Here is a 27,250-nt window from a genome sequence, read left to right as displayed (position 1 = left end):
GATCACATTAACATCAGGGAGAACTTTTTCTTAATCAAATAGAAGGTCAATCTACAAAACTGACATACAGGAAGTAAAGCTGCATAGCAGCATCAAAATCATGTATATATTTATGGAACTGACAGTACCTGAAAAACGACTGGATCCTCTGTTCCAGTGTTCCGACTGAACTTTATGATATTGTCTGCTTTTACATCATTCCCACAATTCAGACACAATATTTGATTTTTTTTCTCTGGTTGGTGTATCCAATACTTCCAACTCTTTTGTATTTTTCTTACATTGAAATTAGTTGCCCACGAGATGTCTATAATTCAGAGTTAATGCTACAGCAAGAATGTCTGCTACAGCACTGATCAGATACTAAAAGGCTAAGTCAGAGAACAAAAGGGTTATGGCACTGCCTAAACACAACAGAAGTCTTGGCTGCGCAGAGTATTGCATATGTGAATCAGACAGTTTGCACTGCAAATACTAAAAATGCACAGTTACTAACATTGAAAAATGGGAGCCACGTCACTGATCATTTTAAACACAAGTGTATTAGAAATGTAGCAGCACTACATTGTTGCATCACCTAAGCAAAAAAAAAAAAAAAAAAAAGGCAGCAGAATATACTGAATAGTAGCTTAAAATGCTACAGATGCTTTTAAGAACACTTTCTAACCTTCTGTGGCTTTTCACACTACCCTGTTTAAACATCTGTTAATGAAACCTGTTAACTATCAATTGACATGGTGGAAATAATTATTTGTTTAAAAATTCAGATGGAATAAACTTATTTGGAAAGAAAAAGTGAATTCTCATTTTCTTAAGTCACAAACCTTGCTTACCATAGCAAACGATGAGTGGGTCCTAACCTTTTGCATCTTTGATGGTTTTAGTTTTATACACGAGGATGTATGAACTGCTAGAATCCCAATGAAATAACATTAATGCAGTCGGTCCTACAGAACTAACATGGACAGAGGGGAAAAACAAAAACAAGGACTTTCAAGGCTAGAAGGTAGGTATTTTTGGATCTAGGTTTTCTAGAGAGGTATTTAGTAAAGGCCTAATGCCAGCTTTATTACAATGAAATAGAAGTGCTTAACTACTGACTGACTAGTCAATACGACATTGAGGAGGTGGGGGTGGCAGCAGGAAGGAGAAATCACTCCTTGGTGCCAGCAGCAAATTTAGTGCATCCATTGCCGGCAATGGACATAACACCGGGAGGGGGAGGGGGAGGGGGAGGGGGAAATCCAAATCTCAGCGCAAAAGGTTTAATAAATGTGACCTTATCAGATTTCAACATTGGGCAGCTATGTTTTAGCTGTGGGCTACAACAGGTATAAACTTTACAGCCTGCATCTTAATTAAGAGCCAAGAGAAAACTGAGTGCTATCCAAAACAAACTTCAGCTTCACTGTCTATTATGTGCCAAATAAACTGTTAAAAAAAAAAATCTGTATACTTGCGCTAACGTACATGCCACTCCAAGTGATGAGATATTGTCTGGGAGTCAAGCATTTTCTCCCAGAAATACTGCCTTCTTGAAATCAGTTGGTCACATGACAACTATTAAAATGTATTTTAAGAAAATTCTAATGGCCAAAGGCCAACACTACATTCAAAACCTGCTAGTACATCCAGGCAGATAAGTAAATCAAAACAAACACACAAATCCAAAACAGAAAACCTCCAAAAGGAAAACTGCTCCATTTGTTTACTTCAATTTGAAGTAGATATTAGGGGCATGAATGGACCAGTCAAGGTTTATTTGAAAATCCCTCCATCATCAGATGTGCTGTAATCCTGTGATCAATGCAGTATGTACAAACGTATTCCTTTCAAAATACTCTGATAGCTGGTTTAAAACTCAAACGGCCAGGCAGTTACTTTATACAGTGGTTCTGGCATCTGAAAAAGTTTACAGCACTCACATGGTATCATCCCATTTACAAACTAACTTCACACAAATTCCCTCCCACCAGATTCTGTACATTAAAGGCCATCTGATGAAATATGCATGGAAAAACTGTTTTATAAATTCATTGCTAGCATGTTTCGACCGTCAAAACTTCATTACAGTACACTTTACTGTACAAACACTTTAAAGGATGTTTATCAGGAAACTCTGCAAGTCAAAATGGATACTAGAGTTCTTGTTTATTGTACTTTCTTGGCCTCTTTATTTACTGTGGTTATCTCCAATCTTAAATCAAGCTGCTTTCATGAAGGTGGTTACTAAAATGAGCTATGTATGTTAACCTACAACTCACAAAATGCAACAGTAGAGACATTAATTTTTAAACTGTCTGTTAAATTGTCATCTAAGTTGTGAACATTTAAATATAATATAGATCTCATATGAAAAAGCTAAAGCACAAGTGCTTCTGCACACACTCCCCCATTCCCGCCTCCCACTGCCCCCTGCCCCAGTTACGTTTTGGGCCCTGACTGATTTGGAATGCTTTCATAGGCCACACATTTCAACAAATTTGTATGCTTTCAGGAAATATAAAGTCAAAAATATACAAATCTCTTGTTGTTATAAGGTTTTTGTGAATGAAATTACCCAGGACCATGGACTTGGAAGGAGAGAAAAAAATTAAGAGGGAATTTACAGCAATTTATCTTCAAAGTTCAAAACTGGTCACTTCACAGAAAGACTGCAGAACTGGTGAAATTCTTGCTTCTAAAAAGTGATACTGTAGTGGACAGTCTTCTAGGAAAAATAAAACAGCTTTTAATAACTGGCCCGCTGGTATGAGCTACCGTGGAATAAATTAGCACAAAAATGGAAGAAAGTCTTATAACTGTTCACTGTTACAGACGTAATCAACAAGGTCAGTCACTCTCAAAAGTTCATCCTCCTCTTCCTCTGGCCCTACTACCTCCTGCCCACCCCCCGTCCCATTGGGTGCCAGGTTGGCATTGGCTGTGCTGTCCTTGGGGGCTTGAGTCTTCTCACTTGGTTTGCCAATCAAGGTTTCAATAGTTTTACCTGGGCTCTGTCCATTGGTGGAAGGCAAGTCCACTAGGCTGTAGTCCAACGGGCTTTCTACTTTCCCTACATTATCAAAGTCATCTTCATCATCACTTTCTATCCGGTAGCAGGGCTTCTTGGTACTGTCATGAGGAGCATGAGGTGCTGATGGCTTATTTGCAGGTGCAGGCTTTTCTGCATCTTTGTTCGCATTGTCGCAGTTATCTTCATCATCTGTTTCAATTCGATTCAGCCGTTTGCGGACAGGTCTCCCCTCCTCTGGTTCATCCCCATCCTCTTCTTCTTCTTCTGAGTATTCGTCTGTACTTCGGCTACGTTTTCGAATAGACTGCTTTGATTCCTTTGCTGGTTCATCATCTTCAGAGTTCTTGGACATGTAGCTCTCTGGAATGAGGAACAGACTTAAAGCCGTTAGCAAAATCTGACGGCAGGCAAAACATTTACAATTGCTCTTTATATTTTCCCTTTTATCCCTCTTCTGAAATGTCAATCCTTTCTGTCTCGCACCCCGTCGCCCCTCCCCTCTCACGCCAATTCCAGCCAGGCCTTCTGAAACTTTGTTAGAGTACTCACACATAAAATAAAATAAATAGAAATTGCCATACTAGATCAGGCTAGTGGTCCATCTTGCTTGGTATCTTGTTTCGGACACTGACTGCTTGAGGGGAAGGTGTAATCCCACATAATGGATAATTATGTAACAATATGCATTCAGGGGTGTTGTGGAGAAAGTTTATTCCTAATCCCTTAACACCCATTTTACACTCTTCCAGACACCGAGAGCCCATATTATGGCCATCAGCCTTCCCAAAGAGAATTGTATAGGACTCCTTTCAAATCTCATCAACATTGCCTTAAATTTCCGCTGGAGGGTTTGTTATTGTATACAGACACTCCCCGACTTATGCAAGCGTTCCGTTCCATAACGCCTTGCGTGACTCGAATTTTGCGTAAGTCGGAAACGTATACCCGACCATTATGGGGGGGTGGGGGGGGGGGAGCCCAACCCCACAACACTATTTCTAGCTTACGGAACTTTTTCCATAAGTGTGTATTTGCGTAAGCTGGGTTTGCGTAACCCGGAGGGCACCTGTAATGCAATGTCTTTTCCATGTATAGGGAGAGTATTCTATAGCCCCTCAGCACTTGTAGCTCCTGATAGTCTGGGAAAGAAGAGGCTGGGACAGGAAATCAAACACCAAGCAGTCTGACTCATTGGGCCATTTTGAGCTACCCAGAATGTGTGTACATGGTCATCTGAAAGTACGTTTGTTGCACAGAAAGTTTACAACAGGCAAGTTGTGTCTGGTGTTTCTGAGCAATCTTTCACACAGTTCCACAATAAATCTTCCAGGTAATTATATTTCCAGTGACACTGTTACACACTGTACTTTGATATGCCTGGGGAAAATACCAATGGTACCGCTGTGCTGTTTTTACTGCACAAAAAGCCAGTAACAAATTTAATACTATGCAAATTATCTCATAGAACAAATACTATTATTTAACCATTGGTAAGCCAAAAGTCTAGGAGTCAAAGGACTGAAGTTCCCAGTGAGGCTATTATATTATATAGGAGATTCTTGGCAGAGAGGTTCTCTCTACATCCAATTTAGGGGAAGAGAATGCAAATTACATATTAAGGCTCAGTTTGCAAAAGACAATAAGCTTGTATAATACAGTTAATCGCCTTTCATCCTGAAGGATCCTACAGCACTTTACAAATTTCGGCCAATATTTGCCAAAATATCTTCTAATTATGGATTCCCAATTTGACAAACACTGCCTGATCTTTGAAACATAAGAACAGCTATACTGGGTCAGACCAAAGGTCCATCTAGCCCAGAATCCTGTCTTCCAACAGTGGCCAATGCCAGGTGCCCCACGGGGAATGAACAGAACAAGTAATCAAGTGATCCATTCCGTGTCGTCCATTCCGAACTTCCCATTCACACCATCCCCGCCCATCCTGGCTAATAGCCATTGGTGGGCCTATCCTCCATGAATTTATCTAGTTCTTTTTTGAACCCTGTTAATAGTCTTGGCCTTCACAAAATCCTCTGGCAAGTTGTTCCACAGGTTGACTGTGCACTGTGTGAAAAAAAATACTTCCTTTTGTTTTAAGCCTACTGCCTATTAATTTCATTTAGTGACCCCTAGATCTTGTGTTATGAGAAGGAGTAAATAACACTTCGTTTTTACTTTCTCCACACCAGTCATGATTTTATAGACCTCTATCATATCCCCCTTAGTTGTCTCTTTTCCAAGCTCAAAAGTCCAAGTCTTAATCTCTCCTCGTACGGAAGCCGTTCCATACCCCTAACCATTTTTATTGCCCCTTTCTGAACCTTTTCCAATTCCAATATATCTTTTTTGAGATGGGGAGTCCACATCTGCATACAGTATTCAAGATGTTGGTGTACCATGGATTTATATAGAGGCAATATAATATTTTCTGTCTTATTATCTATCCCTTTCTTAATGACTGCCAACATTGTTAGCTTTTTTGATGGCCACTGCACACTGAGTGGATGTTTTCAGAGAACTGTCAACTATCAATAATTACTCCAAGATCTCTTTCTTGGGTGGTAACAGCTAATTTAGACCCCATTATTTGTGTGTGTATAGTTAGAATTATGTTTTCCCATGTGCATTACTTTGCCTTTATCAACATTGAATTTCATCTGCCATTTTGTAGCCCAGTCACCCAGTTTTGTGAGATCTTTTTGTAGCTCTTCGCAGTCTTCCTGGGACTTAACTATCTTGAGTAGTTTTGTATCTGCAAATTTTGCCACCTGTTTACCCCTCGTGGAGTGCACTGTCAGTGCGGGGGCAGGTATTTTTGCCAGATTGTAGCATGTCAGGATACATGATGTAATCCATGACAAAATTATTTGAGAAGAGACTGGGAGCCCCTTCATTCTGTCTGCTACTGCGACGAACAGTTAGGTAGATTTCCAAAATGGCTTTGTTCGATATAGAAAGCGAACGCCCAGCAACATCCAAAGAGTGAAGTTTCTGTTCCTGGCTGTTTGAGTGTGGCTTAGGGTAAAAGACTGGAAGAAAAATGTTCTGATTAACATGAAACTGGGAGATGGACCTTCGGGAGGAAGGCTGGTTGCAGCGAAAGCTGAACCTTGTCCTTATAGAAGACTGTGTAAGGGGGTCAGATGTCAGAGGTCAGATCAGGGCCTTAAGCTTGGATACCCTCCTGGTAGATGTTATTGCCAACAGAAACACTACCTTCAATGATACGCAAGAGCAAAGAGCATATTGTGAGTGGTTCAAAGGGGGGCCCCATTAGTCTGGAAAGAACAAGATTAAGGTCCCAAGCCGGGATTGGTTGTCATACTTGAAGGTATAGCCTGTCAAGTATCTAAAGAAACTACACCATCTGCTAAAAAAACTCCCTGACAGAGCACAGAAACAAATCTGTACAGACACAGGCCTAGAACCCCGACCAGGGGTATTCTATTTGCTACCCAAGATCCATAAACCTGGAAATCCTGGACGCCCCATCATCTCAGGCATTGGCACTCTAACATCAGGATTGTCTGGCTATGTGGACTCTCTCCTCAGGCCCTATGCTACCAGCACTCCCAGCTATCTTCGAGACACCACTGATTTCCTGAGGAAACTACAATCCATCGGTGATCTTCCAGAAAACACCATCCTGGCCATTATGGACGTAGAAGCCCTCTACACCAATATTCCACACAAAGATGGACTACAAGCTATCAGGAACAGTATCCCCAATAATGTCACAGCTAATCTGGTGGCTGAACTTTGTGACTTTGTCCTCACCCACAACTATTTCACATTTGGGGACAATATATACCTTTAAATCAGCGGCATTGCTATGGGTATTCACATGGCCCCACAGTATGCCAAAATTTTTATGGCTGACTTAGAACAACGTTTCCTTAGCTCTCGTCCCCTAATGCCCCTACTCTACTTGCGCTACATTGATGACATCTTCATCATCTGGACCCATGGAAAAGAAGCCCTTGAGGAATTCTACCATGATTTCAATAATTTCCATCCCACCATTAACCTCAGCCTAGATCAATCCACACAAGCGGTCCATTTCCTGGACACTACTGTGCTAATAAGCGATAGTCACATAAATACCACCCTATCCCGGAAACCTACCGACCGCTATACTTACCTACGTGCCTCTAGCTTCCATCCAGGACACACCACAAGATCCATTGTCTACAGCCAAGCTGTAAGATACAACTGCATTTGCTCTAATCCCTCAGACAGAGACAAGCACCTACAAGATCTCTATCAAGCATTCTTAAAACTACAATACCCACCTGCTGAAGTGAAAAAACAGATTGACAGAGCCAGACGAGTACCCAGAAGTCACCTCCTACAAGACAGGCCCAACAAAGAAAATAACAGAATACCACTAGCTGTCACCTTCAGCCCCCAACTAAAACCTGTCTAACGCATCAAAGATCTACAACCTATCCTGAAAGATGATTCCCTCACTCTCACAGATCTTGGGAGACAGACCTGTCGTCGCTTACAGACAACCCCCCAACCTGAAGCAAATACTCACCTGCAACCACACTTCACTGAACAAAAACACTGACCCAGGAACCTATCCTTGCAACAAAGCCCGATGCCAACTCTATCCGCATATCTATTCAAGTGACATCATCATAGGACCTAATCACATCAGCCATACCATCAGGGGCTCATTCACCTGCACATCTACCAATGTGATATGTGCCAGCAATGTCCCTCTGCCATGTACATTGGCCAAACCGGACAGTCTCTACGCAAAAGAATTAATGGACAAATCTGACATCAGGAATCATAATACTCAAAAACCAGTGGGAGAACACTTTAACCTGTCTGGTCATTCAATGACAGACCTGCGGGTGGCTATTTTACAATAGAAAAGCTTCAAAAACAGACTCCAACAAGAAACTGCTGAACTCAAATTGATATGCAAATTAGACACAATCAATTTAGGTTTGAATAAAGACTGGGAATGGCTGAGCCATTACAAACATTGAATCTATTTCCCCATGTAAATACTCTCACACTTCTTATCAACCTGTCTGTACTGGGCTATCTTGATGATCACTTCAAAAGTTTTTCTTCTCTTACTTAATTGGCCTCTCAGAGTTGGTAAGACAACTCCCACCTGTTCATGCTCTCTGTATGTGTGATGTTCCATTCTATGCATCCGAAGAAGTGGGATGTAGCCCACGAAAGCTTATGCTCAAATAACTTTGTTAGTCTCTAAGGTGCCACAAGTACTCCTGTTCTTTTTGCGGATACAGACTAACACGGCTGCTACTCTGAATCCAACTATTGGGTTGGCAAAGACTGACCAGCCGCCACACCTGGGTGAAAGGCAGAAATGGCAGCCAAGTGGACTTTTATTCATGATATAGAAAGCCCTTGCTGTTTCAGGTGCAGAAGGTAGTCCAAGATAAAAAAGGTATTGTCGAGTGCGTACAAGACGTGTGTTTCTGCGATGACCAAATTGTGACTCTCTTCCATTTGGCTAGGTAGGTGGCCCTAGTAGATGGTTTCTTACTGCCAAGGAGAACTTTCCTAACTGGATCAGAGCAAGCAAGCTCCATTGGGTTTAGCCATAGGGCTTCCAAGCCGTGAGGTGGAGAGATTCGAGGTTGGGGTGCTGAAGACGGCCGTGGTCCTCAGTTATCAGGTCCGGGAGCAGCAGTAGAATGATCGGAGAGCTTTAGAAGAGACAAATACCAGTGCTGATGGGGCCAGGCTGGAGCTATCAATATTACCGAGGCTTCATCCTTCCAAACCTGGATTAGCACCTTGTGAACGAGTGAAATGGGTGGAAACGCGTAAAGGAGGTGGTCCTTCCAGGGAAGAAGGAACATGTCCACGATTGAGCTTAGGTTGTGATTCAGGAAGGAGCAGAACTGCACACACTTCTTGTTGTGTCTTGTGTCAGGTCTATCTAGGGAATTCCCCACTGTCGGAAGATGGTGTTCACGATGTCTGGGTGGATGGATGACTCGTGGTTGTGAAAGGACCTGCTGAGATGGTCTGCCAACTCGTTTTGAACTCCGGGAAGATAAGGTGCCACCAAGTGTATTGAGTGGGCTATGCAGAAGTCCCATAGTTTGAGGGACTGTTCCTGGCACAAAGGACATGAGCATGCTCCCCCCCATCTGTTAATATAAAACATCGCTGTTGTATTGTCTTTCATGACTGATACACATCTCCCCTCCAAGTGAGCTTGGAAGGTCTGGCATGCCAGACAGACTGCCATCAGCTCCCTGACGCTGATGTGAAGTAAGAGCTACACTTGGGACCAGAAGCCTTGAGTCCTGAGCTCCCCCAGATGCACTCCACACCCCATCGCTGATATGTCTGTGACCAAGGAAAGAGATGGTTGAGGTCTGGAGAAGGGAATTCCTGCGCACACAGCTTGCGGGTTGAACCACCATAGGCGAGATTCGAGAACTGGTCGGGAACTTGTCTAGACTGTCCCCGTTTGGTCGATACACCTAGGCTAGCCATGCCTGAAAGGGTTGGAGCCTCACTCTGGCATGCTGCACTACATAAGTGCAGGCAGCCATGTGGCCGAGGAGCTTCAGGCAATTCCTTGCCGTAGTGGTAAGGAATAGTCTGAGATCTTGTATGATGTTGCAAAGGGTGTGAAACCATGACTCTAGTAGAAATGCTCTCGCCTGTCTTGAGTCCAACGCTGCCCCTATGAATTCTATCCTCTGAACAGGGGACAGGGTCGAATTCTGCACATTCAGTAGAAGGCCAAGGTCACCGAACGTTGCTCTTATCAGGCTTACGTGTGCTTCCACTTGTGTTTTGGAGCAGCCCTTGATCCGCCAGTTGTCGAAGTATGGAAACGCCTGCACCTGGCACTTCCGCAAGAAAGTGGCCATGACTGCCATGCATTTGGTGAACACCCAAGGTGCCACCAACAGGCCGAAGGTAAGGACCGGGAGCTGAACTGGAGAGAATATCCCAGTTCTACCGTGCTACTCATGGGAGAATTCTGCGCCAAAAAATCCAAAATTCTGCAAATTTTATTTGTCAAAATAATGCAATATAATCACACCAGTTTCAATTATTTTGGTAATTTATTTAAACTACCATACAGAAAAAAAAAAATCACACTAACTATGCAGCATGTCCTAAAGACATGAAAATTAAATTACAAATACTTGGTAACCAAGACTCTGCATTCCAGTTATAATCCTGGATTTTCATGTAAATTACATTACTTTTATTTTGTTGTTTGGTGTTCTGTAAAGTAGAATGATGCTTTAAATCGCTCAGACTTTCACACAAGAAAACCATCCAGTTTTGCTAATCATTGTCATGCATTTTTTTAAATGGATAAGTAAAATAGATCCTGAGCTGTAATCTAACCCCATTGTGCCCCTCTGGCACAGGAAAAAAAGTGAGAAAGGAGACAGACCTTATTAGCTAAGGATTCTGTTACTGTCATTTACAACAAGGCTCCTTTACCCCATCTGGCAAAGTAAAGGAGACTTAATTAACTAAGAATGGGAACAATTAACTAGCAATGGGAACATTAGCAGCCTGCCTGTTTAGTTGTTACATTTCTGCTCTGCCTCAGGGACAGAGCCTGCTTTACACAGCCCTATGCCTGCAAGCCTGGGATGCAGCAACAGCAAGGAGAGGGACAGATTGAGTGTTCCCATGCAGGCAGGCACCCAGCCCCACCTCCTTGCCCAACCTCCCTCCTTCCCCTCCTCTCCCCGCTGCGGTGATCTGCTCTCTGCTGCTGGTTGCTCCCAGCTGCTGGTTGCTCCCAGCAAACGCGTCTGGGCTGCTGCGGAAAGGGCATGTGTTCTCCCCACAGATTTCTTTGCTCCCCTGCAGAAAAATGGGGGAGCAAAGAAATCTGCAGAAGGTACGAATTCTGCGCCCCTCTGCAGGGCGCAGAATTCCCCCAGGAGCACCAGCAATTTGACGTGATCCGGGCCCAAGCATGGTAGAAGTGAGACAGTTGGCACAAAAAGGATGGGATAGTTGGATCCGGTGTTTGAACTGGTGCATCGCCCTCGGGCACACCTTCAAAAGGCTTGTTTTTAACCGGAGGACTGTTTCACCTGCCCAGTGCTGATGAAGGAGGAGGCGGCTTCCTCCTGTTGTTTCTATTACGCCTCCTAGAATACTCCTGCCTGTTGGTAGAATCAAGGCAGGGGATGGGGCTTAAAATGACTCCACTGTGTAGATGGAGTATGGAGGCCCAGGGACTTGAGAGTGGCTCTGAGTCCTTAAGGCTATGAAGCTGTGAGTCCGTTTTCTCAGCGAAGAGGGTCGAGCCTAGGGTGACCAGATGTCCCGATTTTATAAGGACAGTCCTGATATTTGGGGCTTTTTTTTTTTTTTTTTTAAATATTACCCCCCAGCCCGTCCTGATTTTTCACACTTGCTATCTGGTCACCCTAGTCGAGCCCTCAAACAGGAGGTCCTGGATGGTCTGTTGGACCTCATACAGGAGCTCTGATGCCTGCAACCAGGAGCTCCTCCTGATGGCCACCACTGAAGCTATGGTCCAAGTGTCTGAATTGGCAACATCCAGGGCTGCCTGTAGCGAAGCCCGTGCCACAAGTCTGCCCTCCTCCACCAAGGTGGAAAACTCTGCCCTCAATTCTTCTGGCAGAAGCTCAGTGAATTCTGACATAGCCCTGCAGGAATTGAAGCTATATCTGCTAAGGATCACCTGGTGGTTTGACATCTGAAGCCCCCCGGTAGAATAGACTTTCCTCCCAAAGAGGTCCAGCTTCTTCACATCTCGGGTTTTAGGTGATGGGACCTTGGTGCCCTTGCCGTTCTCATTCTTTTGCCACCGTCACCACTGAGGAGTCCGGTGGCAAGTGTGAATAAAAGTGTTCAAACCCTTTAGAGGGAAAAAAATACTTCCTCTCTGTCCTTTTCGCCACCAGGGGCAGGGAGGCGGGGGTTTGCTGCAGCATTTTGGTGATATCTTGTATGATTTTAATGAGCAGCAGGGCAACTTGGGAGGGTCCTCAGGGGGTCAAGATGGACCATGGGGTCCAATGACTCAGAGACCTCCTCGACCTAGAGCCCCAGGTTCTGGGTCACTTTTCAGGAGCTGATGGTGGACCCTACTGTCCTCGAGTGCAGGAGCCGTGGAGGTACCAACCACTGCCTCGTCTGGTGATGACAAAGACGAGATTTTACCTGGGACCGGCTCTTGCTCCTGGACTGTGCGGTGACCAGTACGGTGTGGGGCGGCTGGTCCTGCACCAAGGGAGATGGGGGAGGTGCATGGGTTTCTGAAGCCACCAACACTGACCTCCTGGAATAGGATCCCTTGCTTTGATGAAACGCCCAGGGGATCCAAAACGGCCATTGGGTTGGAGACTGCCATTGCACAGGCCACGGCATCGGGGGAAATTGCTGTCTCTCCCTGTCCAACCTCGAGTGTCTGCACTCCGATCTGTGCTGGCTCCACCTGGACACAAAGGATTCCACCTCTCAATCTGATTGGAAGGACTCACTTTGGGAGGACCATGGGAGAACAGTGCCCACCGGTGCCGAGGAGCAGTGCTGGGAGATTGGTGACCATTGCAGTTCCCCTACTGGTCTCCTGCCAGAAGGTACCAGGGACCGGGTGATGGTGACTGATGAGGTACCATTGCTGGCTTGCCTTGGGACCACACAGAGTCTCGCGGGTGCCATTGCCCTTGAGCTTGGTGCCCTGTCTTGCCTGGGCAGGGAAGGCAGTGCCATGAAGGTGATGAGCTCTCTTGCCGCCTTGAGGGTCTCTGGCATGGAGGAGCGCTGCAAAGCCTCTCCGCAACTCTCCCGGGAAGGGGAGTCCTGGGGAGCCGGACTCAATTGACCCTTTGTTGGGCAGGAGTCAACAGCGCTGGGCTAGGTAGTGCCGCGCTTATGTGGCCCAATGCGGGTCCTTCTGTCCCGGCCTCGGTGTAGGTGAGCAACCCCTGTACAGCTTCTTTTTCTTGAGGAGCCCCGGGGATTGGGAATGGTGCAACACACTGCCATGCGTGGATCCCCTGTGCAGTGAGCTCCGTTGGTGCTGAGTGTTTTTATCCAAGTCCTTTTTCGGTACCAAAGTTTCCCGTATTGACGCCAGAGCACTGCGCACCAATGTTGAGGTGCTAGGTATCAGTTCGGCCGAAGTCTCCTCTGAGTGGGGATGGAGGGCAGCCTCCATCAGAAGGATCTTCAACCTTTGGTCTCTTTCTTTTTGAGTCCTTGAGTGAAATCCTCTACAGATCTTGCAATGGTCCTTCTGATGCGATTCCCCCAGGCACTTCAAGCAGGAAGTGTGGGGGTCGCTCCCTACTGGAATCTAGCTATATAATGACTGATTAACTACAGCTACTAGCTAACTGGTTTAACTATTCCCAGAAAGACAGTCTGAGGACTACTAGGGAGAAGGCTTGCCAAAGCAAGAGCAAATGAGCATTCCGGCTAACTGTCACAGGTGGTAAGAAGGAACTGAACTGGCGGCGGGGCCCTATATATGGCACCATGGAGGCACGACTCCAGGGGGTGCCTGAGCTGACCCGATGGGTACCACTAGGGGAAAAACCTGGCTACTGTGCACGTGGTGCGCATACACTTAACTGGAATCAACATGAGCATGCACTCAAAGAAGAACCAATCTTGCCAAACAAACCTAATTTCCTTCATTGGTAGGGTTACTGGCCTAATGGATACAGGGAAGCAGAAAACATGGTATAATCTTGATTTTAGAAAGGCTTTTGTCCCACAGTCCCACATGACATTCTCATAAGCAAATGAAAGAAATGTGGTCTAGATGAAATCATTATAAAAGTGGGTGAAAGACTATGTGTAGTTATCAATGGTTTACTGTCAAACTGGGAGGATGTATCTAATGGGGTCCCACGGGTCAGTCCTGGGTCTGGTATTATTCAATATTTTCATTAATGTCTGCAATAATTAAATTGAGAGCATGTTTATTAAATTTGCGAAAGACATCAAGCTAGGAGGGGTTGCAAGCACTTTGGAGGACAGGATTAAAATTTGAAACAACCTTGACAAATTAGAGAATTACTCTGAAATCAACCAGATAAAATTTAATAAAGACAAGTGCATATTTAGGAGGACAGAACAAAATGACCCAATTTGGATACAACCAGGACACCAGAGTTAACACCCTTACTCTTACAAAAGTGCTGTGGGATCTTTAATGACCACAACTGAAGCATAACAAATAATCCTGTCCTCCACAATAACTGCATTTCCTCCTTTGAAATCCCAACATTTCCCTGCCAGGTGAAGTAATTTCACACCAGGAAGTCAAGATAAGGGAAAGAAGGGAATTTGACAAATAGCGGTAGTAATGCCTTGTTATAGAAATTGATAGGTTGCATCACAAGGATACATTTAGATTTTAGGAAATATCAAGGATCTCAGGAAAGAATTCTCTGTGTATCTCACACTAAATGCAAATCTTGTGTTTACTTTATGCCCCGTATTTCTCCCTTTGCACTAATCACTCACACATCAGCTCCTGCAAATGGTGGAGTGCTTGTTTTACCTTCACTGTCTGAACTGGGAAGCCTGCGTTTATGAAGTCGTCTTAGCTCCTTTCCGTATCGAACACTTTTCTGTGAGCCATCGCTTTCTGAATCCTCCTTATAGTTAACTTGTCTCTTCTGATTCCGCCTTGATCTTCTCCGCCTAGTTTCCAGGTAATCATCATCACTGTAATCTGTGTAATCACCACTTTCTGCAAAGAAGAAAACAGCCATATGCTTTATTCTGTTAAAATGAAAATGCACAGACCCACTGGCACATTTTCAAAAGATATGTTTGTTTGAACAAAGTGCAACCTTGAGCAAACAAAATCAACCACTCTTCAGTCACAGGAAACCCTCAATCATTACGCCTCTAACGGGAAGGTTGTTATCTTGTCCAGGTCCAGGCTCATACTACTCCACTGACTCCCCATTCATTTCCAGCTTGAAATTGCCATCCGTTTTCAAATTCCACTATGGATTTGTTCAATTACTCTCACAAACCTCTCCCACCACTCCTCTGGTTTCCTTTTATCCTTCTATACAATCCTTTTTATCCTTCTATACCCCTACTTATGTGAAACATACTTCTCCTCTACAGCTCCTGCCAACTGGAACAATCTGCTTGAATCTGAATTTATGATACACTCATTTCAATCTCCACTGGAAAATACCTGTCCCCCTGGTTTTTATTTAACTCTAATTTTATTATATTCAAGCATTTTTAGACAACGTGCATGAAAGATATTGACAGAATAACAGTGAACTGTAGGCAGTGGTCAAAAATGAAGTGGATAAACTTAATTCCCCAAACAAGAAGTGGCTAAACTCTGTGTACCTGAGTTTACCCTTGACTATACTACTGATGGTAGGAAAGTACAGATTAATTGTTCTCAAGTCAGCAACAAGGAGATCAGTCCTATAGGTTTCAAAGCTGCAGCTACACGTTTGGTCAGAGTACCAGATGAGAGCATTTATAACAACCGACCCACCGTCATTCCTAGTTAGGGTCTAGCTCAGGGGTCCCCACCATGGCGCCCGCCGGGGTATCCCTGTGCGCCCGCCAGAAAAGCAGCCGCTGAAATGCTGCCAAGTAGCGGCAATGTCAAGAAGTGCTACTGGGGAAATGCCGCCGAATTTCGGCGGCGACGCCCCTTGATGACGCTGCTTCACGAATTTCAGTGGCGACGCCTCTTGACATTGCTGCTTCACAGCGGCATTTCGGTGGCTGCTTGTCTGGCGGCCACGGTCCTCGGCGGGTAGTCGTCTGGCGCCCGCCCTACAGAAAAGGTTGGGGACCACTGGTCTAGCTTGTCAGCCACTTTTTCCAACAGCTGAAAATAACTGTGGTAGCTGGATCATGTTTAGCTACTTTTTCTTTAAACCATGTCAAAAACATTATTCCACAGTGTTAATGCTGCCTTTTCATTCGCATCACGAGCTGCCCTATCGTGTTATTAACTGAAATGACTCAGACTAAAACATTAAGGAAAAGGTGAGAGCAAGTCAACAAGAGAGCTCAATGAGAAACCTCAGAAATCTGGAGAAGAAAAAAAATAAATAAAGCAACCCTCCATGTTTGTTATTTCTTTAGACCCAACGTAAGGCGAGGCAGGCTTTCCGGAAAGGGAGTTTGTGGGGGTAATGGAAAGGAACATATAGTTAGGGCCACCACCCTTTGCGGGGAGGGAGGGTTGGGGGTGTGTGTGGAGAGAGAGAGAGATACACACTGCCTTGCGGAAAGTAACAGGACTGAAAACCTCGAAGACTGAGGTTCTTTATTTGTCCACAAAACAGATGAATACTGGGCATCAGCAGTGCAAGCTTCTCCAACATCAAGCTGCCATGGAGGGATCACTTCCAGATGTAACCCCTTTAGGGTTTAAGAGATCATGGCCCTTTAAGTCTTTTTCCTAAGTGGGAGGGTGAGAGTAAGAAAAAAGGAGGGAAACTCCAGGGGGCAGCGCTGGAGCTCCAGGGGGAGGGAGAGGCAGCCTGCAGGCCCTAGAAAAGTGAAGCAGCAGAGAACCTGCCTGAAGCCTGGGAAGGACAGGGCTGATTGGGGACACCCAGGACAGGAGCCAGGAGGACTCGCCCGAGAAGGACAGGCCGGAGCTGGACCCAGTATCACGGCTGCCCAGAGCTGCATGGGGCTGTGAGTACTGGGACTTGTGACTGCATGGGGAATAAGGAGGGAGGCTGTAGCTAGTTAAGTGGGGAGGGGGTCGCTCTGTGTGGCTTTGCAGAGAGCGGCAGAAGAGGGCACCGGAGGGGTTTGTTGGGGGAAGGTTCACTGGCGCTGAAGACGACCAGGAGCACCCAAGACTCACTGGACTGGAACTTTGCTCAGGACTCCTGAACTCTGTGTGCAGACACATTGCTCAGTGTCTGCCCTTCCAGACAGTGCTACCACTGGGCCCGTGGGGCCTTGGATTGGATGCAGCCCTGTCTTACTGCTCCCCCTATATTTCCTCTTGTTGTTTTTCTCCTCTCATCCCTCTGTAAATAAATATTTCCCTTGTTATATCCACTGTACTTTTCCTGTGGGTGTGTTCACTCTGGGGATTTGGAACAGGTGCCCCTGGGGTAGAAGAGATTTCTCCTGCTGCATTCCTGCACGCGCCTTCTCTTGGCCAGAGCTGCCTGCAGAGCAGACCCCATCTTGGCCACGAGGGCGCTGAAGTTACACTTGGTGGCCCGTACGGGGATTTTGCAGTACACACACACACACCCCTACGTTGTGCACCCTGGGCTCCTCTTCACAGAGCAAAGAAACTCCGGAGTGACTTTCATCTCAGTTTAAAAAAAAAAAAAAAAATGGAGAGAGGATTATTAGAAGACCTGTGCCGAGGGGCACGAATCCCAGTAATCAAAGCTGTGCTGGTGGCGGGGTTCCCAGATGAGATGGAACCAAATGAAATTGAGGAGAGCTTAGATGCAGCTGAAATACTGGGGATTGTAAAGGTCTGCACCCGTATTTACAACCGCAAAGTGAAGGGCATGGTAGCACTATGTACTCACTCCAAGGAAACAGATCTTGATAAAGTGCCCAAAGAGGTGCAAGTAGAAGGTATTCCCTGGACAATTCTGGGGGAAGAGCAGTCCTCTCCTAGTGTGCCTGTGTCACTTAGGGTGACCAGATAGCAAGTGTGAAAAATCGGGACGGGGGTGGGGGTAATAGGAGCCTATATAAGAAAAAGACCCAAAAATCGGTACTGTCCCTATAAAATCGGGACATCTGGTCACCCTAGTGTCACTTGAGGTGGATTCTTTAGCGCAGAAATTGCAAGCTCTGATGGTGGATGAGAAGCGGACAAGAGAAGAATTCATTTTGGCATTAGGAGGGGCTCCAGCACCTGCAGCTCCAGCCTGTCCTTCTCGGGCGAGTCCTCCTGGCTCCTGTCCTGGGGGGTCCCCCATCAGCCCTGTCCTTCCCAGGCTTCAGGCAGGTTCTCTGCTGCTTCACTTTTCCAGGGCCTGCAGGCTGCCTCTCCCTGGGGCTCCAGCACAGCCCCCTGGAGTTTCCCTCCTTTTTTCTTACTCTCCCCCTCCCCCTTAGGAAAAAGATTTAAAGGGCCATACTCTCTAAACCCCAAAGGGGTTACACAGAGATAAGAAGGGAGTTCAGCTTCCAGGCACACTGAGCCTTTGGCCTCTCTGCCAGCTGTCAACAAGAGCATTAGTGCATATATTAGGGGGTATTTTTTTTGTGATGGACACATGTCCACTAGGAACTGAATACGAACTGCTCCCAAGTGTTTAGCTGCATTAAGGTGCAGCTTAGTAATAACTTCAGATCCTTTAGCTTCTGCATCAGTTGCTCGCATATTTTCATTAATCACAGACTGCCACCATTTCCACTATGAATCTGTGTGTGTGTGTTCAGACTCTAGCCATTTCTTTCTTACACTCATTGTGGGTCTCTTAGTGGCATGCAGAAAAGGAAGACAGCTTACAGAACCATTATTTTAAGCTCATACACCTTTCTTATAATTTGCCCATACATAAAAACCTCACACTGGAGACCAGCCCTTCCATGATAACCCATTTCAGTCTGCAGCTCAGCTGACTTCAGAAAGATGGATACAAGAGTGGAAATTCAATGAGCTAATCCTGCAAGGTGCTGGGTGCCTTCAACTCCCAATGGCATTAGGTAGCTTTGGGCCCAGCCCTACAAAGTAAGTGACGCTCCCGAGAAAGCTCTTCCTAAAAAGTGCTAGCTCCTCATGGAATCCTATGAGAATACATTATTAAGAGACAAAATTTACTTATTTTCTGATTTATTTCTTCTTGATTAGTAAGGACAAATACACGTAAGAAAAAAATATCTTCTCCCCTTAGTTCATCTGCTTCCATTGCTTATTCCTCTGAGTAGGAATCATTTTCATACAGTCAATTGTATTTCAGACAGAGGATGGATTTTGATTGGGGAACAGGCAGTATAAGGCAAGGAACGAAGATACTGTTGTCATGCAAGTGTCCCTAGTAATTAAAGTTCAAAAGAGAGAAATATCAAAACCATAGATTCATAGATTATAAAGTCTTAAGGGATCACTATTGTAATTTAACTTTGTCCTCTTGTCTAACATAGATCATAGTACAAGAATTCCCGCAGTTGAGGAAATTATTCTTCCCTACTAAAAATCAGGGATTGAGTTTCTCTAAGCAATAGGCTTTTCAAAGTTTTCCATGAGGCATCAGCAGATCTCTGAGTAGACACAATTAAATAGTTCTTTGAACTACTTTTCCTGCTAAGTTTAAAAAAATATTGTGCACACACAAAATACGCAAATAGAGATGCAACTGGAAATGAAACATTAGGAATCTGCAAATTCTGCATACAATTGCCTGTTTTGCCCTCATAAATTAAACACACATTTAAAAATGAATGTGACCCAAAGAACCTAGCACTCAACACTAATTTCCTTTTGTGTATTTTGAACAGAACATTCAGACCAAGTGAAAACCTTAAATAGGGAACACAATTATTAAAAAAAACAGTACTCGCATGGCACTTTTCATTTTCAAAGTAACTCACAGAGACATCCAATTAACTATCACAACACCTCTATTGCAAAAGCATTAGCCCTATTTTTACAGCTAGAACCTTAGAAGCACAGATGACATATGACTTGACTGAATTCATATAGCCAAGTCAATGTTCAGGCCAAGATTAGAACTCCGGAGTTTGTAAGCCCCCTGTCCTTTTGCTTGGGCCCTCTTCTCTGACACACAACAGCTAATTCTGAAAAAGTTAAGCTTACCAGACTCCCTACTTAAATTGTCCTCAGAGTCTTCCTCTTCATCATCCTCTGAATATTTTTTCTTTACCGTTTTTCTTCGTAACCGCCTGCTTTGTCTCATTGGCCTGGAGTGGTGTCGCCTGGGTCTACGGGCACAGAACTCTGTATCGCTGTCTTCGTTTGACAGCTGATCATCTTCACTTTCATCTGGATTTTCCTCTGATACAACAAACTCGTCCTGAGATCTGTTTAAATAAAAAAAAAAAGTTACAGCCAAAAGACAGATACTTGAAACAAATGGACTAAAATACTGTAACATATAAGAGTTAGATATATTTAATATAGCTTATAATAAATATAGAAATATATTATTTCAATAACATCTACATCTTTTTTTGTCTGGAGCGCCTAAGAGCATTTCACAAAAACGAATGAATATTCTCAAAACTAATGTGAGGCACCAAATCTTTATGCTGAGATCAACATACCCAACACTGAAATTAAACACCTGCTGCATACCTGAAGGTGCCTTTACAGAATATAACATTACACAGTAGATTAGGACAGTAAGTGAATTCAAATGCTGTATCCAATTGAAATTTCAGGTGGCTTTATTTAAACTGAATTCTAATTGGCCCAGGACTTCAGGATAAACACCACTATTCTTATGAGACACTCCTTAAGTACCCACAAATGGTCAGGACTTCAGTTTGTGTGTCTTGTATGAAATATGGCACCCTCACACCTATAGTGCCTTCTGTCATACTGGTTCAGTAATAGTTCAGGCAGAACACCATCTGTGAAACAGTTTCATGTTTCACCTACAGTAGGTGTTCCCTTGAGATCTCTCATTCAAGCACTGACCAAATACAAATCTATTCACTTGTGAGAGCTGAAAGAATCATATCCATGAAGCTGATGCACTCATGGATAAACTTTTAATTCATTGATTTATATTACTGGTCTTTCAGTACTACCATCATATATAAATTGGCTGAGTTTTTATAACAGTTAAGCAGCCTACCTGAAAAAAAAGGTTCTTATGCAACAGTAATAGGCATCCAACTCCCATATCTGAATGCAAACTCTAATCTAACATCCAACAGGTAATTAGTAGAGATTATTGTTGAAAATACGTGGACTCAATGTGACAGATGAATGAAGTGCTAATTCAGTGAGATTTTTGCAGGCTGAATTCACTAATTAGGAAAGTTCCAGCACATCTCGCTCAACTACTGAAAAACCTTCAACACAATCACATGTGGAAAATGGAGCTGAAGAGATTTAAACAGAGATAGTTCCAAAACACAACAAGAGGGGTAATGAACAGAGTATCAGCCTTAAGGACTCTCAGCAAAGAGGGGAAAAAAAGAGGTCTTGTACCCTTGTGTGTGTCTTTAGAAAGCATAAAAAAGGACTGAAAGGATGTTTAACATTAGAAATTCAGGTCTGTCTGCTCTGGAGGATTCTGATGACTGGCGAACTAATGAAATGGCAGCATCCCAAGAAAGTGAAAGTTGAGAAATTCAGAAGGGGAAGGGATTTTTAATCAGACTGCTTAATATGTATTTAACATTTTAGGTTTCATGTTCTTGAGAGGGTAAACGCTACCTTTTCCTGATCTCCACATCTAGTTCTGCTGGCTTCTGAACCTCAAATCTGTAGTATGCTAAAAATCAAAAGTTGATTTCTATAGCTTTCTTAAAGCTTCATCTCTGGTAGCTTACAGTCTATCAGTACTTCATAATTCTAAGATATCTATGAGGTCTTGTCTACACTAGAGAGTTGTGACTAGATTTTCTATATTGATAGAACAGAAAGATGCCTTATACTGGCACTGCAATTCCCATACAGTAAGAAACTCAACTATATGGGTATAAGTGACCTTCATACCTATATAAATGTGTCCACACTAGGGCTTTCACTAATGTAACTACTTTTGTTGTGTTATAAATAAATAAATAAATAAATAAATAAATAACCCACATACCCCCTAACTGAAAGAGTCAGACTAATAAAAATTTTAAGTCTAGACCTGGCTTAACAGAAAACCCACTCTTACAGCTTCAAACCACAAAGAGACAACCCAGTGGCATCGTAAGTTCACAGAAACCTGTAGTGGTTAATAAGCCAAGACTAGTAGTTTAACAGCTACCTACCCATCGCTGATCCTGAACTCATCCTCACTCTCTTCCTCATCCAGGTTACTATCACTATCGAGGTCGTTCAGTCGCCGTCGTTTCTTGCGACGTGCTGCAGCGGCCCTTTGTGGCCGCTTATTTTCTTTCCTTTCTTCCTCTAGGATGGTGGAAATGTCTTTTCCCCGGTGACCTGTGATATTAGACATGTCTTTGCCTCTGCCACCACCTGTGTTAGTGGGAGAAAGGGAAAATAAGCTGCAAGTTAATTATAGCATTTTTCATTCAACTTCACAGGGACCTTCCCATCCTGCTGCTAATTTCAACTTCCTTTTATAAAGGAGACCCTTTTCATCATTCAAGACTCAACTTCTTGAACCCAGCTTTCTTACATCCACAGCTATATTATATAGAGCAGTGATCCCCAATGCGGTGCCTGCTGGGGCATTTATGTGCACCCGCCTAGTGTCCAGCAGGGGAGAGAAGCCGCGGCCCTGCGCCTGACGGGGACAGAGAACTCCGGGGCTGCAGGCACCGGTGTTCTCGGTCCCTGGCAGACGCGGGGCCCACCTAGGGCCCAGTGGGGGAGAGAAGCCGGGGCCCTGCACCTGCTGGGGACAGAGTACTCCGGGGATGCGGGCGCCAGTGTTCTCTGTCCTCGCGGCTTCTCTCTTCTCTCTGGATTCATATATTATGTAATATTAAATATGATGTTTTTTGTATCATTTAATGTACAAATACAAAATAAGCCTTGAAAAATTGTTGGCGCCCGCCACACTCTTCTGAAAACATGAATGTGCTACTAGCCACAAAAAAGTTGGGGACCACTGATATAGAGTATATTTTGGAAGGGATATAATCCCTAACACTTGGGGGGCTCAAAGCAACTATTTACCCATGAGATGTTAGAAAGAAGTTTCCCTATGGGCAGGTTACTGGACAATTGTCCATTACAGGAATGCCAGCACCTTGCTCTGAAGCATCAGATATTGGCTACTGTCTGGGACAGCACACTGGGCTAGATGGACCACTGATCTGATAGGAACATATTAAAATGCTATGCCATAAGACAAACTCAGGGACACACACGCACAAAACAAGATTATGAATGTTCTTGGAGGACAAGAAGTCTGAATATGATGTAGGACTAAAGGAAAGCTAAGGAGTGGATTCAAGGATATGACACATGCTTGGAATAATTGAAAAAGAACAGTGCTAATACTAAAAGTATTGTTATTGACAGAATAGAAGAGTGCGGTGGGGGAAGAGGTGAGACAGGAAAATTAGAGATATGGTTCTTGTAATCATGGTGAGATGCCCAACTCATGGATAAGTGTTGTAGTGGCGGAGAGAGAGATGAAAGAACACACTGATTTTAAAGAAGTAGTAGTAACAAGGCTTAGTGAGGGAACTGAGTGTGGGTGAAGGAGCGTTGGGAAGTCTGAGATGGCATTAGCAACTTGGGAGACAAGGGACGGTAGCAGAGTTCTTAGTGATGCCAGAGAGAGAAGGAAGTGGAGAGGGATTAGGAGGAAAGATGAGCAGCCCTGTTTTGGAGAGACTAGATTTGAATTGGTAGCAAGACATCTACAAAAGGTGTAGTTGTGAGATGTGAGAGTCAATCAATCAATGGCACCATCGCTCTTTACAGATCATGGTGTAGGTCCCGATGATTTCTTTGGCAATCATCTATAAAGGACTGCCAAGGGAGATGGGAGTCACCAGGCAGCTGTATCCATAGCCTTCTTCCCAGCTTATTTTATTCCAACCACTTATGCACCAGTAATTAGCATGTGCTAACAAACGATCACCATAACTGAATGCCAGAGGTGGGTTGTGGTTGCACACCCCATCACATTCAACCTGACTGGGGAACTACTTTTGAAAACTGGCTGATTAGGAGGTGACACGAGCCCTACCACAAGGAAATAAGTAGTGGGAACATTAGCTTAGCACAGTGTTTAACAGCCAGTGTTTACAGAGCTAGACTGAGCAGCAGTCAGGGTATACTGATATTTATTGATGCAATGATAAAACAAAAAATAAACACAAAGTGCGTGCGTGTGTCCACAATCCCAAACCTGAAGAAGAGCAGTGTGTGGCTCGAAAGCTTGTCTCTTTCACCAACAGAAGTTGGTCCAATGAAAGATATTACCTCCCCCACCTTGTCTCCCCCCACTTAACATTTTGCTTGTCTTCTGAGACTGTAACGCCTTCAGGACAGGGACTATGTCTGTATATGTTTCTATGGCCCTTAGCACAGTAGGATCATAGACTATCAGGGTTGGAAGGGACCTCAGGAGGTCATCTAGTCCAATCCCCTGCTCAAAGACAGGACCAATCCCCAACTAAATCATCCCAGCCAGGGCTTTGTCAAGCCTGACCATAAAAACCTCTAAGGAAGGAGATTCCAACACTTCCCTAGGTAACCCATTTCAGTGCTTCACCATCCTCCTAGTGAAAAAGTTTTTCCTAATATCCAACCTAAACCTTCCCCACTGCAACTTGAGATCATTACTTCTTGTTCTGTCATCTGCTACCACTGAGAACAGTCTAGATCCATCCTCTTTGGAACCCCCTTTCAGGTAGCTGAAAGCAGCTATCAAATCCCCCCTCATACGTCTCGTCTGCAGACTAAACAATCCCAGTTCCCTCTGCCTCTCCTCATAAGTCATATGTTCCAGCCCCCTAATCATTTTTGTTGCCCTCCACTGGACTCTATCCAATTTTTCTACATCCTTCTTGTAGCGTGGGGCCCAAAACTGGACACAATACTCCAGATGAGGCCTCACTAATCTTATATAGATGGGAATGATCACGTCCCTCAATCTGCTGGCAATGACCCTACTTATACAGCCCAAAACGGCGTTAGTCTTCTTGGCAACAAGGACACATTGTCGACTCATATCCAGCTTCTCGTCCACTGTAACCCCTAGGTCCTTTTCTGCAGAACTGCGACCTAGCCACTCGGTCCCTAGTCTGTAGCAGTGCATGGGATTCTTCCATCCTAAGTGCAGGACTCTGCACTTGTCCTTGTTGAACCTCATCAGATTTCTATTGGCCCAATCCTCTAATTTGTCTCGGTCCCTCTATATCCTATCCCTACCCTCCAGCATATCTACCCCTCCTCCCAGTTTAGTGTCTTCTGCAAACTTGCTGAGGGTGCAGTCCACGCCATCCTCCAGATCATGAATGTAGATATTGAACAAAACCGGCCCCAGGACCGACCCTTGGGGCACTCCACTTGATACCGGCTGCCAACTAGACATGGAGCCATTGATCACTACCCGTTAGCCCGACGATCTAGCCAGCTTTCTATCCACCCAACCCATCCCATTTCTATCCACCCTTTCTATCCCAATCCCAATCATCAAAGGGTTTCTTCAAGTGATGTGACATGTGCTATCTATAAGTAGGGTACAATCTGAGGCCCTATACCCTCACACAACACCATATGAGAATGATGGAGCATGGTCACTTCCTCTGCTGTCCTAACCACTGGTCCTAAAGGCTCAGGGTATTCCCCATGATAAGTAACACCATGTCTGGATGGAAGTGCTCCAGTAGGTAGATACCACTTTAGCATTAAAAATATTTTGTTTCGTTGTCTTTATCTCAGTGGGACTGAGCCTTGCAGAAGTGGCACTCACAGTAAAGCCAGGGCTGAGTGGAGATTGCAGCCTCAAGTCCTAGTTAAAAGATAACCCAATTATTTTCTTCTTTTTTTTCCCTTTAGGGTCCAGACAGAATTGAGGGCCTGATGAAGAAGTCAGTGATGGTAGACTCTTTCCTGGGCAGTCACCTCCTGCCACATACATGGCAGGGGCTATACAGGCACCTGGGGCGAAGGAAGGAGACAAGTGGCCCCCAGAGTGCCATGGCAGGATAAATTGGGGTTATTTTTTTTTATTTGGTAGGGTGAGTTTGAGAGATAATCCCTGTACCGTGCACACAGCCAAAACTGCACATCCATTATTTGGATGTGCTCTAGTCACAGATTGGGCCATACGGACCCTGCTGTGGTCTGTCAAGCAGGGGCATTTGAGCTGGATTTCCCGTATTATAAAAGAGACGGGGTGGCTGATGGAGTGTTCTCTGTGAGGGCTCTGAGACTCTGGAACCTGCTCCCCCACTCAGTCCATAACAGCTCAAATTTGGTGACTTTCTGGGTGCACTGCAAATGACATCTGTTTGATAGGGTCTTTAGAGAAAGCGGATGGTATACCTCCTAAATAAAAGGAGGTGGCTAGCTGGCAGGCAGAGTTCCTGTGGAACTCATTTTAATACTTTTAAGACTTAATTTAATTGTATTTTTTGAATTACTAATTATGTTAGGGTCCTTAGAGCCTTGAATAAGTATATTTATTACTTTAAATCTAAATTAATAAATAAATAAATAATCAGGCCTGGTTTTCAGAGTGCCTGTGCACATCAATAGGGCTTTTGAAAAAACAGGTATTGTTCTGGGGATTCAAAAAGAACAGGTGCAAGGGATTATCTGAACATTTTAAACACGCAAGAGATGTTGACGCACAAATCCCACTGACAGGCAATAGGCACCGTGCTCCTAAATCCCTTGGGCATGTTTGGAAAAAAATCTGTCCCTCAGCTCTTCACCATGTCACAAAAGAAAAAGAAAGACAGATTAGAATAGTAAGATAAAGTTATAATTTTCGTTCTAATTTTTTTTTTTTTTTTTTACACTATTAGCTCCTGCCATCTGAGGATCACAAAGATTTACAAGCATTAATGAATCAAGTTTCACAACACATCTGTGCAGTAGGGAAGTACTGACCAAGATGTTGACTAGTTTTGGGCACCTCAATGTGAAAACACATATGAGCCCAATTTCCAGAGGTACTGAATACCAGAAGCACCTAGTGGCTTCCTAATCTGGCCATTCAAAGTTAGGGAGCAATTATAAAATGTTTGGTTCTTGACACCCAGTTTTATGTTTAGATATTGAAAAAAGTAAAAACTGAACTTAATGATAGTTAATGAAAGCAACATGATTTTTCCCTACATGGACTCTCCAACACATGATACCCATTGCCCCACAACCAGGCAAATTCAGTAGCAATTTCCATTTGATAGTGCAGTAGTAAAAATTTCAAGCTATGCAGAGATTCAGATGAGGTATCAAAGGTCAGAACTACATGCATTCCCTCTGGCATTGTAATAGAATGTGTGTCATACCAGCCCAGCAGGTCACCATTTTAACTATACAAATAGTAAGTAATAAAAACATACCTCCTCCATCGGCCTCCTTGATATCATCTTCTATTGCTTCATCAATTGCCTCATCAAATTCATCAAATCTAAAAATAGTATCTTTTATTT

General features: G+C 44.1%; 1 protein-coding gene across 5 annotated transcripts in view; it reads right to left on the bottom strand.

The window, feature by feature from the left end:
* The window catches only part of RSF1 (remodeling and spacing factor 1), a 122,648-nt gene that overhangs the window by 10,680 nt on the left and 84,718 nt on the right, over positions 1-27,250 (bottom strand). For 3 of the 5 annotated variants that reach the window (XM_034759099.1, XM_034759098.1, XM_034759100.1), the window contains exons 12-16: positions 27,161-27,228; positions 21,932-22,139; positions 19,794-20,017; positions 14,550-14,741; positions 1,230-3,376 (exon numbers count right to left, since the gene is read on the bottom strand). In XM_034759099.1, coding sequence (XP_034614990.1) covers positions 2,796-3,376; positions 14,550-14,741; positions 19,794-20,017; positions 21,932-22,139; positions 27,161-27,228 — 1,273 coding nt within the window. In that variant the 3' untranslated portion in view covers positions 1,230-2,795. Of the gene's footprint in view, positions 1-1,229; positions 3,377-14,549; positions 14,742-18,839; positions 19,012-19,793; positions 20,018-21,931; positions 22,140-27,160; positions 27,229-27,250 lie in introns of those variants that run through there. The other 2 variants (XM_034759101.1, XM_034759102.1) reach the window with 2 other exon arrangements.

This window comes from Trachemys scripta, chromosome 1 (assembly GCF_013100865.1).
Source record: "Trachemys scripta elegans isolate TJP31775 chromosome 1, CAS_Tse_1.0, whole genome shotgun sequence".
In the NCBI taxonomy this organism is placed as follows: Eukaryota; Metazoa; Chordata; order Testudines; family Emydidae; genus Trachemys; species Trachemys scripta.
This window is presented reverse-complemented; position numbering and strand designations above follow the sequence as displayed.